Source organism: Tetrao urogallus, assembly GCF_951394365.1.
Source record: "Tetrao urogallus genome assembly, chromosome: 6".
Classification (NCBI taxonomy): Eukaryota; Metazoa; Chordata; class Aves; order Galliformes; family Phasianidae; genus Tetrao; species Tetrao urogallus.
The window spans coordinates 44222038-44238131 of record NC_136819.1 but is presented as its reverse complement, the minus strand read 5'-3'; the positions used below and the strand labels follow the sequence as shown (position 1 = coordinate 44238131).

Here is a 16094-nt window from a genome sequence, read left to right as displayed (position 1 = left end):
GTGTCTTGAGTAACAGAACTTCACACTATTTCTCACCCTGTGACTTGGAAGTTGGAAAATAATGGTATCAGTAAAAAGTGGCATCTGGGAGGCTCTGTAGGTAGCATGATGATGCGGTAGTAAATCCAGCCTTGCTTTTGAAATCAGGCAATGTCGTGATACAACCACAGATTCTACTGATAAAATGTTAGTATTCCATTAGCACATTATTGTGTATAGTGTAACAAGGTCATGCACTTGTATCTATAAAATGTTTGAGGAGAAAAGGGATGAGCAAGGTGGGGAGGCACTGATATCACAGCTGGGAGGAAATGTAAAACATTTGGCACCAGAAGGCAAATACTCCAAATTCAGAACAGACCACAGTCTGAAGACAGGCTGTACTTGGTTGATCAGAAGGATGGTACAGCACTGCTTGAGCCGTGGCAGTCTGACGGCTGGAAGGAGAACTGCTGTGTTTTCACTGTGTGTAGACAAAGCATATTAAGAGCCTCAGTGTGATATTCAAATGGAGATAAAGCATTCTATTACCTCTGAAGCTATGAGCTTTCCTCTCTACCAGTCAGGTGTCTTACTTCCACTTACTTTGCACTTGCTGGTGTCAAACTAGTCAAACCATATAGAACTCACCATATAGTTTGGTAGTGATGCTGCATTTTTATAAGCTGATATGAAGTTCAAATAAATTGTAAATCAAAGCTATGGCAGCCAATTGCATAACTATGTTATTTTATGGGGAAAAAAAAAAGTTCCCTGAGAGCTTCATCTCAGTAGGAGACTGCAATCAGCAACTTAAAGCCAAACAAACTTTCCATTTTGAAACTCCGGGTTATCAGCAGTGCACAGTAACGAACTAAAGGGCAAAGATGCTCCTGCTAGAAAGGGTCAGTCATTTTCGAGGGTTTGTAAGTACACAGATGCACCAACAATCACACATGTTCATTATTTCACACTGGCAATGTAGAGTTCAATGAGTAACAAAGCCCAAGTTGTTGTTTCATGATTCTGTTGCCAAGCAGTAAGTTTTCTCCTAGCAACAAGTGTTTTGCAGCAGGGGAAGCAATTGGATCCCTGAGGGGGTATGTTGGGATTGGGGGCAGGGTAAAACGTAACAGACTGGAGCTTGGGAGCTTTAGTGGTGACACAAAATACACAGCTAAATTCCTGGGTGTGCTGCTGACTGAATAAGGCAAGTGAGAGTGGCAGGAAGGAACATGAAAAAAGGCAATATTTCAGCATAGGCAATGAGCAAAAATGTTGGCTGCAGGCACAGATTCACATTTGTTCATCAGTTGCTTTGCTCTAGTGAGTGATCAGCTGTAGTGCTATCAGCTGCCTGTCCTCATAAAACAAAACAAAACAAAAAGAATAACACACAGAGCTGCAAAAATATTCTATTTTCTGCATATTCCATTTTATTTCTTCAAACAAATTTCAATTTTTATCTTATTTCAATGGATTTCAGATTCTACATTGTGGAAACAAATGACTGGTACATTGCATTTTCTTTTTCAGTTCAAAAAGTTTATGTATTTAATTTAGAGAGAACGATTGTTACTTGTGTTGATCAATCCAGTTGTCTTTAAACCTTACAATACGGATGCCCTTCAGAATGCCTAAATTAAAATGCATCCATATCTGTCATAGCAGACATAGAATTATGCTTATTTCTGATGGAATGGCTCATTTCAAACTTTCTGTACTTGCAGAAAATAGTTACTTACAGTGACTAAACATGTAGCTGTTCCTGGTACACTTCTTCCAAAGAAGGAACTGATACACAATTTCTTGAGTAAAGTAACACTTCCAGTAGATGGACATGGTACAGTACAAATTCATCAGTTAAGAGGAAAACAGGAGAGTGTAGTGTATAAATAATGTGCTATTTCATGCTACATAATTGTGAAGTACGTGGAATCCAAAAGAGACCCAGAATAAAAAAAGCAGCATTTATATTTGTCATAGGATGTACTTAAATATGTGTTTTTAATCGCAGAATATGGGAAACGTCACGTACAGAATTTTACTTATTTGTCCACATATCATGAAAATAGCTCACTTTTCTCTCGCCAATGCTTCTGTTTCATTATTACAGCACAACACTGTCAAGTCTCTGGTAAACTTTAGTTTGATGGATTTCTCTGAAAATAGCAGCCACCTTAACACCTGCAAAATAGGCTGAAAAAGCAGTGTGTAAGAAGGGGCAGTTTTGTGATGCTAAATTTACAGTGCATATGGATATGCTGTACATGCCTTGCATATTGAGCTTTAACTGTTTATAGTCATAACTCTTCATTTTCAAGTTTTTAAATAAGATTGCATGTTTCTACCATGTCTTTTTATGTGAAAATGAATTATCGTGCTGGGACTTTAAAAAGAAGTTAAGATAAAGAACTGGGAAACTTACTTGGGATGTGGTAATTTCTCTAAGTCTTTCATGTCATTATCAAAATCATTATTTCCAACATGAGTATAGCTCTGTATCTGATCATACATTTGCAGCTTTTAGCTTATTGGGCTTCTGTGGGCCATCAGTGAGTTGGGCAAATGGTGTTTTCACTGTTCTCTCTCTCCTTATTAAAAGCAAAATTGATCCACTACAGTTTTCATTTGCTCATAAAGTTTTGTTACTGTTTTTGCAAGAGAAGATTTCAGCGCTGAAATATTTTTAGGTTAAAAGGGGCCAAATTTAGAAGCTCTTTAGAGAACTCTTGTAATAGATCAACCTAGGAAAAAATACAGTATGAAAATTTTACCTGGTATAACTGAAATTCCCATACTTGAGGTCTCTTGCAGCTCAACAGGATGCAAATCTTCAGCAGAACTGATGCTTTCTTGCACGTTAAGTGCCTACATTTCTCCCACTTATCAATTTATTTCTCTGCAGAGTTGTGAGTTCAGTGCTGGGAGTTTAGCATCATCTCTCAAGAAGGCAAAATTGCAAGTAGACGCATGGTCCAAGATTCCATCTTTTTTTTCTGCTTTGAAAAAAAAAAAAAAAATCTGACTTTTGAGAACATCTCCTACTTGGAGGCTGTGTTTTTCTCAAAGAAAATGAAATTGTTTGTTTCAATCTCCAAATGGACGAAGGAAGGCATCTCAAGTGGTTCTTCTGCTGAGTTTGGGAACTGTTTATTTGCCAGGGCTAGTGGACAAGCAGTGAGATGATTCCATCTCAAGAAAGCCTCCTGCTCACTCGAGCGTATTTTTAGTCACGTAGAAGAAACCACAGTGATCTTTATAGTGTTGGGTTTTTGTTTGTTTGCTTTTGTTACTTTTGATAGTTATTTCAAGTAATTCATTTGGCATGATAAAGCTCTGGTTTGCTGAGGCATAAAACGAGTGATAATTACAGCTATTATTTTTCAAAAGTTAGTTGCATGGAAAGAAAATTACAGACTTCCATTTCCCCAAAAGCACGTAAAAAGTGACCTTCCTCGACTCATCTAAATAGATAGTTCCAATAATGTTTTCAAAATCAGAAATCAGTTATTTAAGTGGTTTTCCATTTCTGTTCCGTGTTTATTTTTCTAGATGCATGATTTCCATTGACTGTTTGGTTAATCATTATGACAGGTTAATTTGCAAAAGAGAAAAAGCCTATTTGCAGAAAAAAGGTTCCCTGCAGTGAAGACTTCACTGCATGCTTATTTAAGCTTTATACAATTGCTTATTGTATCATGTTGTTCAGACCAAGTGATATTTTGTTAATAATAATGGTACATTTGCTAACTGAAGGTTTTACATGGAGATTGTGTCAAGCTGCATTGGGAAATTAGAATTCATTTGAATGTTTTTCTTTTTAAAAATACTTAGACTTAGCTTATAAGAAATAGCTTCACTGCACTGAAAATGAAAGGGGGAAAAAGACTATATAGAATATAATTTTGGCATGTCAAAAATATGATTTTGACTTATTAAAGTGTATACTAAATTTTGTGATTGGTTTTCTACTGCTATCTGCATAGCTCAGATTTTGAAGCTGTATTGTGTCAGGGGCCAGATGGGTGCATAACGTCTTGCTGATTGTTAACAAGATGGACTGAAGATTTAGTCCTACTGAAGTCAGTGCTTAATTAAACATCTTGTGCTACGTGCATTTGAAAATTCCATTGTGCATCCTTCTGTGCCCAAAAGACAATATTTTGTCATTTCAGTTTTCGTCAAAAGTAAGTTGGGTATTTTACCATAATTTTGCCTTTTAATGTTTGCATTCATTAATTGGATATTCTCTGCATTTGCTTCTTCAGTGTAACCCAAAAAATTAAGAGAAAGTCCTTCAAACAACGGAAGCATCAAGTCATGACATTATATAAGCATGCCATTATTGTCTCACTTTCCACTAATGACCAGAAGGAATGTGGGTATTCAGTTGATGGAAAACCTGATATTGGATCAGGAATAGTGGGGGCTCGCAGTCACCTTCTCACCCATCAGAGCATGCAAGCCCATAGGCTCAACCTCAAACATGAATTGTTTTACACCCTGCTGCTACAAGCAGAACGCCGTTGCAAAAACTCCCTGCTCCAATTGCCAGGAATGCTCACACCTTTTTTTGGTAATCTTACTCACAGCCAATTTCTACACATTTATTCCTCTGCCAACATTATTCTCTAACTAAAATAGTTTTTCTCTATTCCGTTCTACTGTATTTATAACAAGTAAATTTATCTCTCAGTTTTTGATTTGCCAGGTTAAACAAACCAAGTCTGCCAGTCTTCTCTTGTAAATTAAGATTTTTACTGATCATCCCAATAGTCATTCTCTATGCTTGTTCTAGTTTGACTGATGTCTGTTGAACAGGAACGACGCGAAGTGCCAGAGGATGTCTTCTTGTCATTATGTACTATCTGCTGGAAACCTCTCCTGATGTCACCTGCATTTCCCTCTTCCACACTGACACCTTTTCACACTATTATCCTATGGCTGCCTGATCTATGCCAGGCATTCTCCCGAGATACTTGCAGTTGATGGGCTTACACCATGCTGCAGACCAGTTTTGTTGCTGCCCTGTTATTTTCCACTTGCTGTTAATGACTTCTGCTGTATTTCTGTTATTCCAGTTCTCATGATCAGCCTGTTGTTTCTGTATTGTATCCTCTTAGCTTTATCAACATTCTTGTGATGTCATTAATCAGAACGTTAAACAGGATTAGCCCTCAGATGCTGTTCAACACACAGAAGATATAATCCCTGTTCCATAATATATGCAAGATAAGTACAAATGAAGATTATTCATCCAAATGTTTTGGATAGAACATTACGATATTTCTGTATATTCAGACTCAATAGCTGTTTTTAACGACTATGTTTGTGCAGGTACCTAGGAGATATTGAATAAAAACAAATGACTTATGTTTTGACAACAGTGCTAAGGGCCCTCAGTGAGGGTTGGGCTCTATTTGGCTGAGCATTATGAAAACAGATGTTCTTGAGAAATGAGCAAAGAATAGCAGTTCTTTATGTGGGGCAATGTGCAATGAGGTATAAAGATGCTGAGAGAGGGAACAAGCACGTGTGAAATCATTAAACAGAGGGAGGCTTTGCGTCTTGAGATCAAATGAGGAAAGATCTGCAAGATCTTGAAAATAACCTGTGGCAGGGAAGAAAATTGGAACTTCTTTTTCTTCATTTTTGTTAATTCCTGGTGGGTTTTTTTTCTGTTTTGATGTGAAACTTGTGTAGAACCTTGTTTTCCAGTGACTAAAGTATTTCCCTATCATGAACAGCACACAATAATATATATATATATTTTAGGAACTCAGGTCTTGTATGCTCTTGAAATTAGACTGTCCTTGTTAGTCCTGTCTCTGAACCCCAGCAATGGCCTGGGTGTGATAAAGGGCCATTGGCTTCTCCTAATGTAGGCAGAATCTGAAATCCATGAATTTCTGAGAACAGTGGCAATGAATTGCAGAAACAGACATGAAACACTACTTGGTGTGCAATGGTGGCACACCAAACAAAAAATGTTTTTTTGTCTATGCAATTTCTGATGAAAATTTTCTATTTGTTTTTGAATTACAAAATCAACCTCTGCATGTAGAATTGGCTAGCAGAGAAATATAGGGAAGGGTTTATTTTTTTGCCAAAAACAGCCACCAGAAATTGTCAGAAAACATGCAAATTCAGCAAACCAAACTACTGCAAATTGAAGGAACCCACTCAAAGTGGAGGCTTTTATAACAGTATGCTAACAGCAAATGTCGTAAATTTATCACTTTCATGTGAAAGAGATGCAATGGGATGCTTTGTCTTAGCAGAATGCCAACAGTTGCATTAAAAACCTGTGAAGCACTGTAGCATTTTAAAATGTACAGAGAACAAATAGTGGGCATATCTGTGTAACTCTTGAGTAATTTACTCTTTTCGTTCTGTATTTATGGAGTAGGTGCTTTTCCTACTAGTATTTCTTATTATTTACCAGAGTGATTGTATAACAGCTTTTCTAATTGATTCAGGTTCTAGAATCACTGTGGGTTCTATCTACTAAAATGTGTGTGTGATTTTTAAAATACCATGCCAGGTCTGCAGGTGTGAGCCATATGTCACTTGGAGCTTATGCAGTGCTGAGGTATTTCTCAAGCTCATCTCCAGTCATTAAGTGAGAGATCTAGCGTTACACTGCAGATGAATGTTGTCTGTATATGGGTAATGGCCACAACGAGTAGATTGGAGTTTTTAGTTCCAATTATAAAGCAAAGGAAATTTACAAGTTAAGGACTACTGTAATCTGTATTGACTGTTGGGAAATCTTAGAGGAGTTTTTATTTCTCTTTTTTTTTTTTTTTTTTTTTGCTGAAGAGTTGAGTTCAGAGGGCAAGTGTTTGCTGACAGCTGGTAGTCTGGAGATCAGTGTTCTTGGCTGGGTGATGGTGCGGGGTCGCTGCAGGATGCTGCTGCATGATTGACATGCCTGCTCCTTTTCCCACTGCCAGTAGTGTGCTGCTTCATAGAGCAAAGCCAGGCAAAGACCACAGACAAAAATATTCTGTGCCTCAGAATTTTAATGAAGCCATTTGGGAAGGAGACACAAGCTGGACACTGGCTGTGTGTGACATCTGACCATCGTTCTGAGGGAGCAAATCAGTGAGTCAGAGGATATGATGCCTTCTTTCTCCAGATCACTTGTTTGAGCTCAGACCACAGCGATAGTGACCAAACGTTGCTATCCTTTTGATGCTTTACATGAAATGAGTCTAATTTCCTCTTCATTTGTTCTGTGGATGCAAAGCTTGTCACCTGGATGCTGCAGCCTAGAGTAGGAATCCTCCTGTCATCACAGTGATAGGATATCCATTGTTCTCCATGCCAGAGAATGTCTGGTTGTCAGCTTCTGAAACGCTATGGCCTCTAAGTCGTGAGGGTACACAACCTGATTGTCCAAGCCATAGCAGTTCCTTCACAAGTGCTGCATGGTGTATATTCTTAGTAGAGTATAGCAACCATCAAGCAACAACTATTTACTTATGTTCTGTTAGCTGGGTAGTCTCTACTGCACTTTTTTTTTCCAAACAGAATTGACCAGATTTAGCATAACTTACTTCTGTTCCAGTCAACAGTATTATAACTGTAAGATTTGGTTGCTTCCTTTGGTCTTGAAAAAAAAGCCTTAATTTTCAGCAAGTGGGGAAAATAGTCTGGTATACTTAGGGAAAAAAATAATTTGCAAACAATTTGCACATTTGATCAGTATGAAATCAGCACTCCCCCAACACCACCCCCAGAAATAATTTTAGAAAATGAATTAGAGATTCAGGTGTTGAAAGTCAGTAACACTTTTCAAGTTTCTAAGGTTGGATGGTTATACTAAACTGAATGCATGCAAACCACACACAGATACATATACATATGTATGTTTATAGGTTTCATGTCCTTGCTTCATTTTTTGAAATTTCCCATCTGATACCTGCCAGTCACTAGTAATCGCTTTCCTGTGGGGAAAAAATACTATCTCTGAAAGTTATCTGTTTTTTTTTAATTGGAAATATTCTTCACCCACTCTGGAAATACTGACTCACTTGACAGCTCAAAAAACCCATGACCAGAGAAGACCTCTAGTAGCTTTATGACAGAATATCTGCTAAGCAAATTAGCCATTGTTGTATTTATTTATTTACTTATCAAACTGTACCTGTGTCTCTTATGTGGTCGTTTTGGGGTGCATGGTCTGTTCTGCTGCTCTGTAAGATGCAGCTGGCAGTCTGTGATTGAAAGCCAGCCTGGTGAGCAGAATTCCAGAAATGCATCGGGGACAATTCAGGGTTTGCACAAAATTTCAGTGTTTTCTAATTATCTGTACTTCAGAGTGAGGATTTGAGGGACAGATTTACAGGGAGAAATAAACAGATTTTGTTGTTCAGAGTTTGTTTTTTGCATTCCAATGTTTCTGGTCCAAAGCCACTTATTGTTGAGTAGCTTGCATCAACCTGCTCCATGTCTTTAAATGAAAAAGATGCACATGATATATAGTCTATAGCACTCTGAACCCATCCACTACCTGCGTTTGTTTAATTGCTGCAACATATCATTTGAGCTTCAGCGTTATCCCACTGTGACCAGTCTCGACTATTTTTCTGCTGTGTTTTTGCAGGCACTGATACTTCACCAGCTTGGGCGCTACAGCTTGGCCGAGAAGATTCTCAGAGATGCTGTGCAGGTGAACTCCACGGCCCACGAGGTCTGGAACGGCCTGGGTGAGGTGCTGCAGGCTCAAGGCAATGACGATGCTGCTACTGAGTGCTTCCTGACGGCACTGGAGCTTGAAGCCAGCAGTCCTGTTGTCCCTTTTACAATCATCCCGAGAGTTCTTTGAGAGGATACCTTGGCCAGCTTATTTTGGTCTGACTTCTGGGTGTGAAAACCCAGTGTTTCAGGCTGCCTGGTAACTGATTATTTTGAAAAACCTTAGAGCAGCAGGTAACAAACTCATCTTCTGTGGGAAAGTGGCCAAAACAGTGTCATGATGCATTCTGTTGTTGAACTGAGAGGACAGAATGGCTAACCAGAGCCAAATCAGTCATATCGCCAATGTTTTTACCCTGGTAGTTTTGAAAGTTCATTATATTGTTCCTGAAAGATGTGCCATACTTTGTTAGTGATACTTGAGTGTTACATAAAATTATAATGGAATCAACTACCAAACGTAGAATAATATATCCAAGTTAAAATTCAGTGGCAGAGCAGACTATTTTTAACAAGGCTGTTATGAAAACTGTTTTCTTCCTGCCTCTCAACCTCTTTTGGCCCAAAGTCAAAATGCGAATTTTCTGTTTCCATCTCTATTTTAGTCCAGGCCAGAGAATCAGTTGAGTTCTTGTTTTTAGTTGTTAATAACTGTGATGTGTGGCTAACTGTTCTCTCTATTTAGAGCAAAGGCTGAGTACAAGAATATTTATATTTTACCAATGTATGCCTGTTACAAAAAATATATTAGTTATTTAAGTTTAACTTTTTTATGTGAATTCAGAGTTTATTTATCAATGGAAATATGTAAAAAGAACCTCAAATGGAGTATTTACCGACATTCCTTATTCATGACCCACACTTGGCTAAATGGGAAGATTATGTTAATAATAAAATGATTTTTAAATGGAACCTTTTCTGTGCCCTGGTTAAGAACCTAGGGGGTAATAGATATCTTGTGAATGAATGCTATTGATGTGGGTTCTGTGGCTGGCTGACCTTGATGATCAGCGACACCAAAGTTAAATGCCTTGACTAGTGTCTAGAGAATAGAGGCAGCTGTACTCTTTGCCAGTACCAGAGTTATTTGAGATTTCAGGTTTCCCTAAGTCTTCACTACTACTCTTTTTTCACTCCTTCCATTCCAGCTCTTGTTGAAGCCAGATTATTCTGCTTCCACATAACACATGGGCTTTTCCATATATGTTATTAGTGTTTGGGAAGATCATGTTAAATATTTGTGCACTATTCTCAACATCTTGCACTCTTTACTTCCCTTGAAGGAAAAGTTGCCTGGTAACATTACTGCCATATTGATATAATAGAGCCAAACAATGTAGATAAATGCTTGCTAGAGTTTTCCTGGGATGCACAGATTACAGAGTAATTTGTTGTGATGAGCATTCAAGGTGTGCAAGCCAGGGCAGCCTTGTGTCCTAGTGGGCTCGTGGAAGCTGGGATGACTTCCAGACTTCCCATTAAAATGAATGCTCATTGGTATGTGCCTGATATGTCGCAAGAAACAGTTTCAAAATGCTCACTGCAAGATAGCAGATGATTCAGAAAAATGGCAAGTGTTTTTCTTTGCAACTCACCATAGAGCTTACTCAACTCAGGAGCCTCGAGGATCCCCACTGTGAGACAGGCTCTGTGCACTCCAGTGAGAATCTTCCAGTGGCAGAATACCTTAATCTGGTGAAACTCTTCACTTATATCTCTTTTTCTTTGGCATTTCTTGTGCCTGTTAGACTAAGGGTGCTTTCAAATTATATCTACTTAATGCTGAGATCACATGTTCCTTGTAAAATGGACCAAAGCATTATAGGCAATATTTTCAAATCTATTTAAAAATCAGTAGCAATTGTCATCTTGTTTGCTACAGAAATATCAAAGTTTCCCTTTCCCTTCTAAAGTGCCAGTTCTATGTGATTTCTTCATGCTGTCCTTGGCGTTTCTATTCTCTTTTCTGTTTGCCAGCCATTCTCTCTTTTCTAGTCCCACGTCATAATAAGTGCGTGCTCTGGGCTGATGTCTTTAGTATCTTCTATGTGGTTTACCAAACCACACTGCAAAACCTTTGTTTGTTTAATTCAGTTCCTCTGGATCCTTTCTGCTATCCAAGTTCAGTTATATTTGTAATCCCTTTCACAGATGTGCTCCTTCGTAGCATCTATTCACCTTTTATTATAGTATCAAAGCATTTCTAACAAGGCACGTTGCACATAGATCTGGGAGCAGTGGCCATTCTCAAGAGAACTTTGAAGAAAAATAGAGTGTAAAGGAATTCTGTAATAGCATAATTTATCATTTATTCTTCTCATTTAATTTACAGTTCTGTCCCCTTTTGATAAACTCCCCAGGTGGAAAGGTTAGTACTCTAATAGAGTCATGTCTTCTCTTCAAGGAGAATTTGTTGCTGCTGTTTTTTTCCTGTTTCCCTTACTCTAGAATCAGTTTTGGTGTAAATCCACAGCCTTGTGCCTCCTGGGAACAGCCTTGGTAAAGCTCAGTTATCTATTTTTAAAAGCTGATTATTGCCGTAAGTCCTTACATTTGGGTGTTTTCAGGCTAAAGTGGAAGTCCTTGCAGCACATGAATTAAACAGCAGCACTTGTTTAAACATAGTTTTCACCTTAAGACAATGTCACTACGTGTTATGACTGTGTGACTTATTCCCCCATTTTATTTTTTCCTTCTATTTAATTAAGAATACCAAAGAATCTTTTTATATTCGGTATCCATTTTAGATGATATGCAGAAAGATTTCTTCCTCAAGCTGCTCTCATACCTCAGTCCACAAGTGGAGCTTGCAGTGCCGATGTGAGCCCCTGGCCTGGGGAACTGTTCCCTTTCTGCCCCCAGGTCAGTGCTCCCTACATCAGGCTTTGCTCTGTGGTCAAATCTCTGCGTGGGTGCACAGAGCTGCCTGTAGTCTTCCTCCCTGAGCCTATATTAGAAACAATAGCCGCTCAGGTAGACTATGAGGCAAACTGGGGACTGATCCAGCTGAAAACTCAGCCAGCCCCTTTCTCTGTTGCCCCTTAGAGTCTTACTGGCTTTCCCACGAAGGCCTGGTAGGGGCTACAGGTAGTTCTCTGATCTGACCTGCTGTATAAGGAGTGATATAAACAGAAAAGAAAAAAGCAGCCTGTACTTGCACCAGCTTAACATTATTAATAAATTGCATTGTCAGACATGCCAGCTGTGTATAACTAATGACAAGCTGCACAAACTCAACATCTCCAGTCTATGAACAGGAATCAGTCCTTCCTTCAGAAGACTGGAACAGCAGCATTCAGAGGAGACCTCCTCTGTTCTGCAGTGTCCTCGCACTTCTCTGAGTGAGTAGAATTTGGTGTGTTGAGCACAAGCTGCAGTGTTCTACCATTCTCTGTTGCACATGGTAAAATGTTTGAATCTGCACTACTTAGAAATAATTCAATTAATTGGTTAAACTTCATCTCTAATTTTGATGTAGATAACCATTTTTACTTCAGGAATTATTTAATTGCATGATTGAGAGAGAGCTACAGGAATGTGAGGGCCAATCCAACCATATCTTTGAAATCTTTTTCATTATTTATATGCATTTTAAACATCAAAGGCTATTTTAAAAAATGCTATAGGTTTCCTTGAAAGTCTTTTTTTCCCGAATGCTTTGTTCTACTGTGGAACAGTAGTGTCAGCCTGGTTAGACTAGAGTTGAAGATTTACTTCTAATTCTTTGTTCAGTTATCAATTAAAATTCCGTTTTCTCCTGCCATCAGTCTGGCAATCATCCTATCCCTCTAGCACCAAGTTAAAACCCCTCTATGCTAAAATGCTCATTCAGCAGGCGTACTTCTCCAGCATTTCATCTGTTTAAGCTCATCATCTCCAGGCTACATTCTCAGATCGCAGTAGAAGCTATGCTAGAATGTATTACATTCTGCATGGATCTATGTCATCACAAAGAACTACCTGATATGAATCTTATTTGTGGCCAGCAGTTAAGATAATGAATATTCATTTTTTGCATCAGTGTCATTGCTGATTATGTGAATCTTGACGGGAATCCCTCAGACCTGTAGAGACAGCAAGGGCGGGAAGAGATGTGGCAGAAGATAAGTCTGAAGCAAGTAAGAAAGAAATGCAACCCCCAACTTTTGGGAGAGAGTATGAGTGTCAGGATGGGGCAAGGCTCTTGGCCAAACCAAGATTTTCCACATGTCAGGGAGATGTGTTCCTGATACGCAAATTTGTCATCTGGTCTTTCTAGTTCCCTGTTTAAAGCATCGCTGTAGTCAAAGTGCCTCAGCTCCGTAGTTATTATTTCAAAGAGACCGAGCTGTGTCTTTTAATTTCTAAATCCTTCAAAAAGATATGATCTTTTCTAACCAAATCCTACTCCATACTCAGTTGTGGAGCAGATGAACACAGCCATCACTGTATTGCTACTTATGCCTGAAGTTTTCAAAGTCCAGCAGCTGCCATGATTTTCTGCATGTGGTCCCTGAGGCACAGTGGGAACACAAAGCAAAGCTGCCCGAGGTAGGAGAGACAAGGCTTTTGGCTTGGTAAATTTTCATTCGCTTTAAAAATGTGTTTGGAAAAAGTGAGTGTAAAAATCTATTTTGGACATTAAAGGGTTAATAAGTGTGTCATTTTGCTGCATTTTCCATTGTGACTTTAAAGGCAGCAGGAGTATCTTTAGGAGAGCTTGCCCCTTGCTTGTTTCATCCAGGTATGAAGCTCTGAGCCTGCTCTGGACCATTGGGACACAGTCCCTGTTCTCTTGGCTCCCGCTCTGCCTCTAAAATTGTCTCCTCAGGAAAGTGACACTGAGTATGAAGTTACCATTCCAAAGGTGCCTGATCTAGCTGGCCTGAGAAAATAATCAGTAGGTGATAGGTAATGATGATATTTGTTGGCTATTAATATAGTGATGTGGCTTTAAAAATGCATGACAGCCATGCATTTCAGCTTCTTCCTGGGGCTGAGGCCCTTTTGATGGGAGGGTGACGCAGCAGGACAGGGCTGGGTCAAGTGAACCAGGGCAGGGTACAGCAGGGAGACTGTGCCCTCCTTGCCACTAAGGGGAGATCTGGGCTTCTTCCCAGGTTTTACTGCTGCAAACAGTCTGCAAGTGCTCGCGTTGCTGAAAGCAGAGTTACAGATGCATTTTATACTCTGAGGCCCTTCCCAGCTTATTGCTCTGAGTTACTCTAAGTAAGTGCTCGCTTCATCTCTTGCAAAGCTGTTTGTCTCCTCTACAGGTTTTATTTTTCTGATGGAAAGCTGGAGATAACAAAAAAAAGGAAATTCTGACCCCCCTATTTTTACTTCCAGTGTAGATCAGACACATGTCAAACGATTGAGCTTGAGACACTATCAGTACAAGCTTTCCCAAGGTGGTTGTTTTCAAAAGAGCACCAACTGCTACCAGAGGACTGGAGGGGGCAACAGAGGCCATAAAACATGGCTGCCCCATTTGCTTCTTTCTCAGCTATCCTGCTCATAGAGCTCTTTACCTGCAGTAGATCAGCAACATTCTAAGCAATATTTTTTCTTATGGATCCTTTCCAGACAGCTCTTTTTTTTTTTTTTTTTTTTTTTTTCCCCTGTTTTATTGTGCAGGCAGGTGTTTAGGGTAACAGCTAAACTCCTGTGTGCTGGAAAACAGAAATATTGGCTGTAACTGCAGGGCAGGTCCTGTAACCTAAGCAGCAGCAGCTGCACTCGCTGCCTGACACAGGACCCACGGACTCTTCAGCCAAAATCACTTCTTCCACACATGTGCCTCAGGCAGAAGTCCTGCTTGCCTGATCATCCCTGCTTCCGTGTTACTTCTTCACACTTGTGGCCTGACTGCAGGAAGAGGCAGCATTCTGACTGGGCATGTGTGCATATGCAGGTGCTCCTGCCTTGGGGCTGCTGCCTCCTCTGAGAGGCAGTGTGAAGCCCAACACACCTGCATGTGAACAGTCACCCCATGATGTGCACTGAGTCATCCAGCACTGCATCTGAAGGATTTAAAAGGAAAGGTAGGAGGCATTAGATGCCTCTGGCTTATGAAAAGCCCTGGAGAAGGCCCACCAACAGATACAAACCAACCCTTGTAGGGTTCTCATCTTTTGCTGTCAGAGAACTGCATCTGATTCTTGGTCAGCCATTGTGGGTTAAAGACTTCATCTGAAGGATTATCTGCTGCATGAATGAGCTCCAGTAACACAAAGGCTTAACCAAAACATGGATTGTATGCCAGGTTAGTGTGCAATTTCATCCTATGCATAACCCAAAATACTGGCAATAGTTGTTGGATACAAGATCTTAGCTCCACATCTGTTTTGCTCTGTTTTTGGTTACATCTTGTGAGTGTAAGGCTACTTACCGGCTGAGTCAGACCAGCTCACTGTGCTCATTACCTTCACTTTTCTAAAAATGTTTTTAAATGTGGAGGAGGAAATGTGGAAACAGGGAGGAGGTGTGAGCCCCTTTCAGCAATAGCCTATAATTAGGTAGGTTGGATTATGCGTATTTTGAATTTTCACTATTGCTTCCCTTACCCTTTTCATTAAAACGAAGGCAAAAGTAGGGTGAATGGTGTTGCAGTTCCCAGCTGTATCTCCTCCACATTTACTTGCAAGGTTCTCTTGCTGTCCTTGCTCCAGAGTACTGTGCTTGCCCTGAGAAACACAGTAGAGAAGAGCATGTTGGGATTTTGTTCCCAACTGAGATGCCTTTGCTGTGAATAATATCCTGAGGTATCATGCTGCTGATGTCTCATGTAACATTATAGTTTGAAAAAAATAGAGACTGGGTGATAATGGAAATACTCAGGCAAGTTAAAATGCATTTACTACAACTGTGATGAAGATAGTCCATAAGATAAAAATATACATAGGCTGCTCTGAAAGCATTGCCTCCTATTTAGTTCCATGGAAAGCAAAACAGATATGAACAGCAGAAGAACATTATTTGACAGAGCAAATTTTCAGCTACAAAACACTGTTTTTCAACATAGTCACCATCATTAGCTATGTATTTTTACCAGTGATGAACAAGAGCCTACATGTTGTCTTGTAAAAATCTGCACCAGCAGAGATGACCCACTGTTTCATGGCTGCTATGATGACGTCATCGCTAGGAAAATGTCACCTGAGTCCATCTCTCATCAGCCCAAACAGACGAAGTCAGAAGGTGCCAAATCCAGGCTGTATTGTGAGTGTGGTAGGACAGTCCAGACAGGATCGGCAATGTGCTCCATGTTCTTCAAACTAGAATGAAGCCTGATATTATCGTGTTGCAAGAGAAAGCTTGTCTTCTTCTCTGGCGTGACTCTGGAAGTTCAAACATCAGCTTAGCCAGCACTGTGATGTAGTGCTCAGAGTAGATGGTTTTTCTGTGTTCCAGAAATTCCAAGAAGGATT

At 39.7% G+C, this 16094-nt stretch overlaps 1 protein-coding gene across 3 annotated transcripts in view; it reads left to right on the top strand.

Moving 5' to 3' along the window:
* TTC7B (tetratricopeptide repeat domain 7B) overlaps window positions 1-8815 on the top strand; it is a gene marked incomplete at both ends in the record, with an annotated part of 122961 nt that extends 114146 nt beyond the window's left edge. For all 3 annotated transcript variants that reach the window (XM_079536814.1, XM_079536813.1, XM_079536815.1), the window contains one exon: window positions 8594-8815. In XM_079536814.1, coding sequence (XP_079392940.1) covers window positions 8594-8815 — 222 coding nt within the window. The remainder of the gene's footprint in view (window positions 1-8593) is intronic.
* Window positions 8816-16094: the final 7279 nt, after the last annotated feature.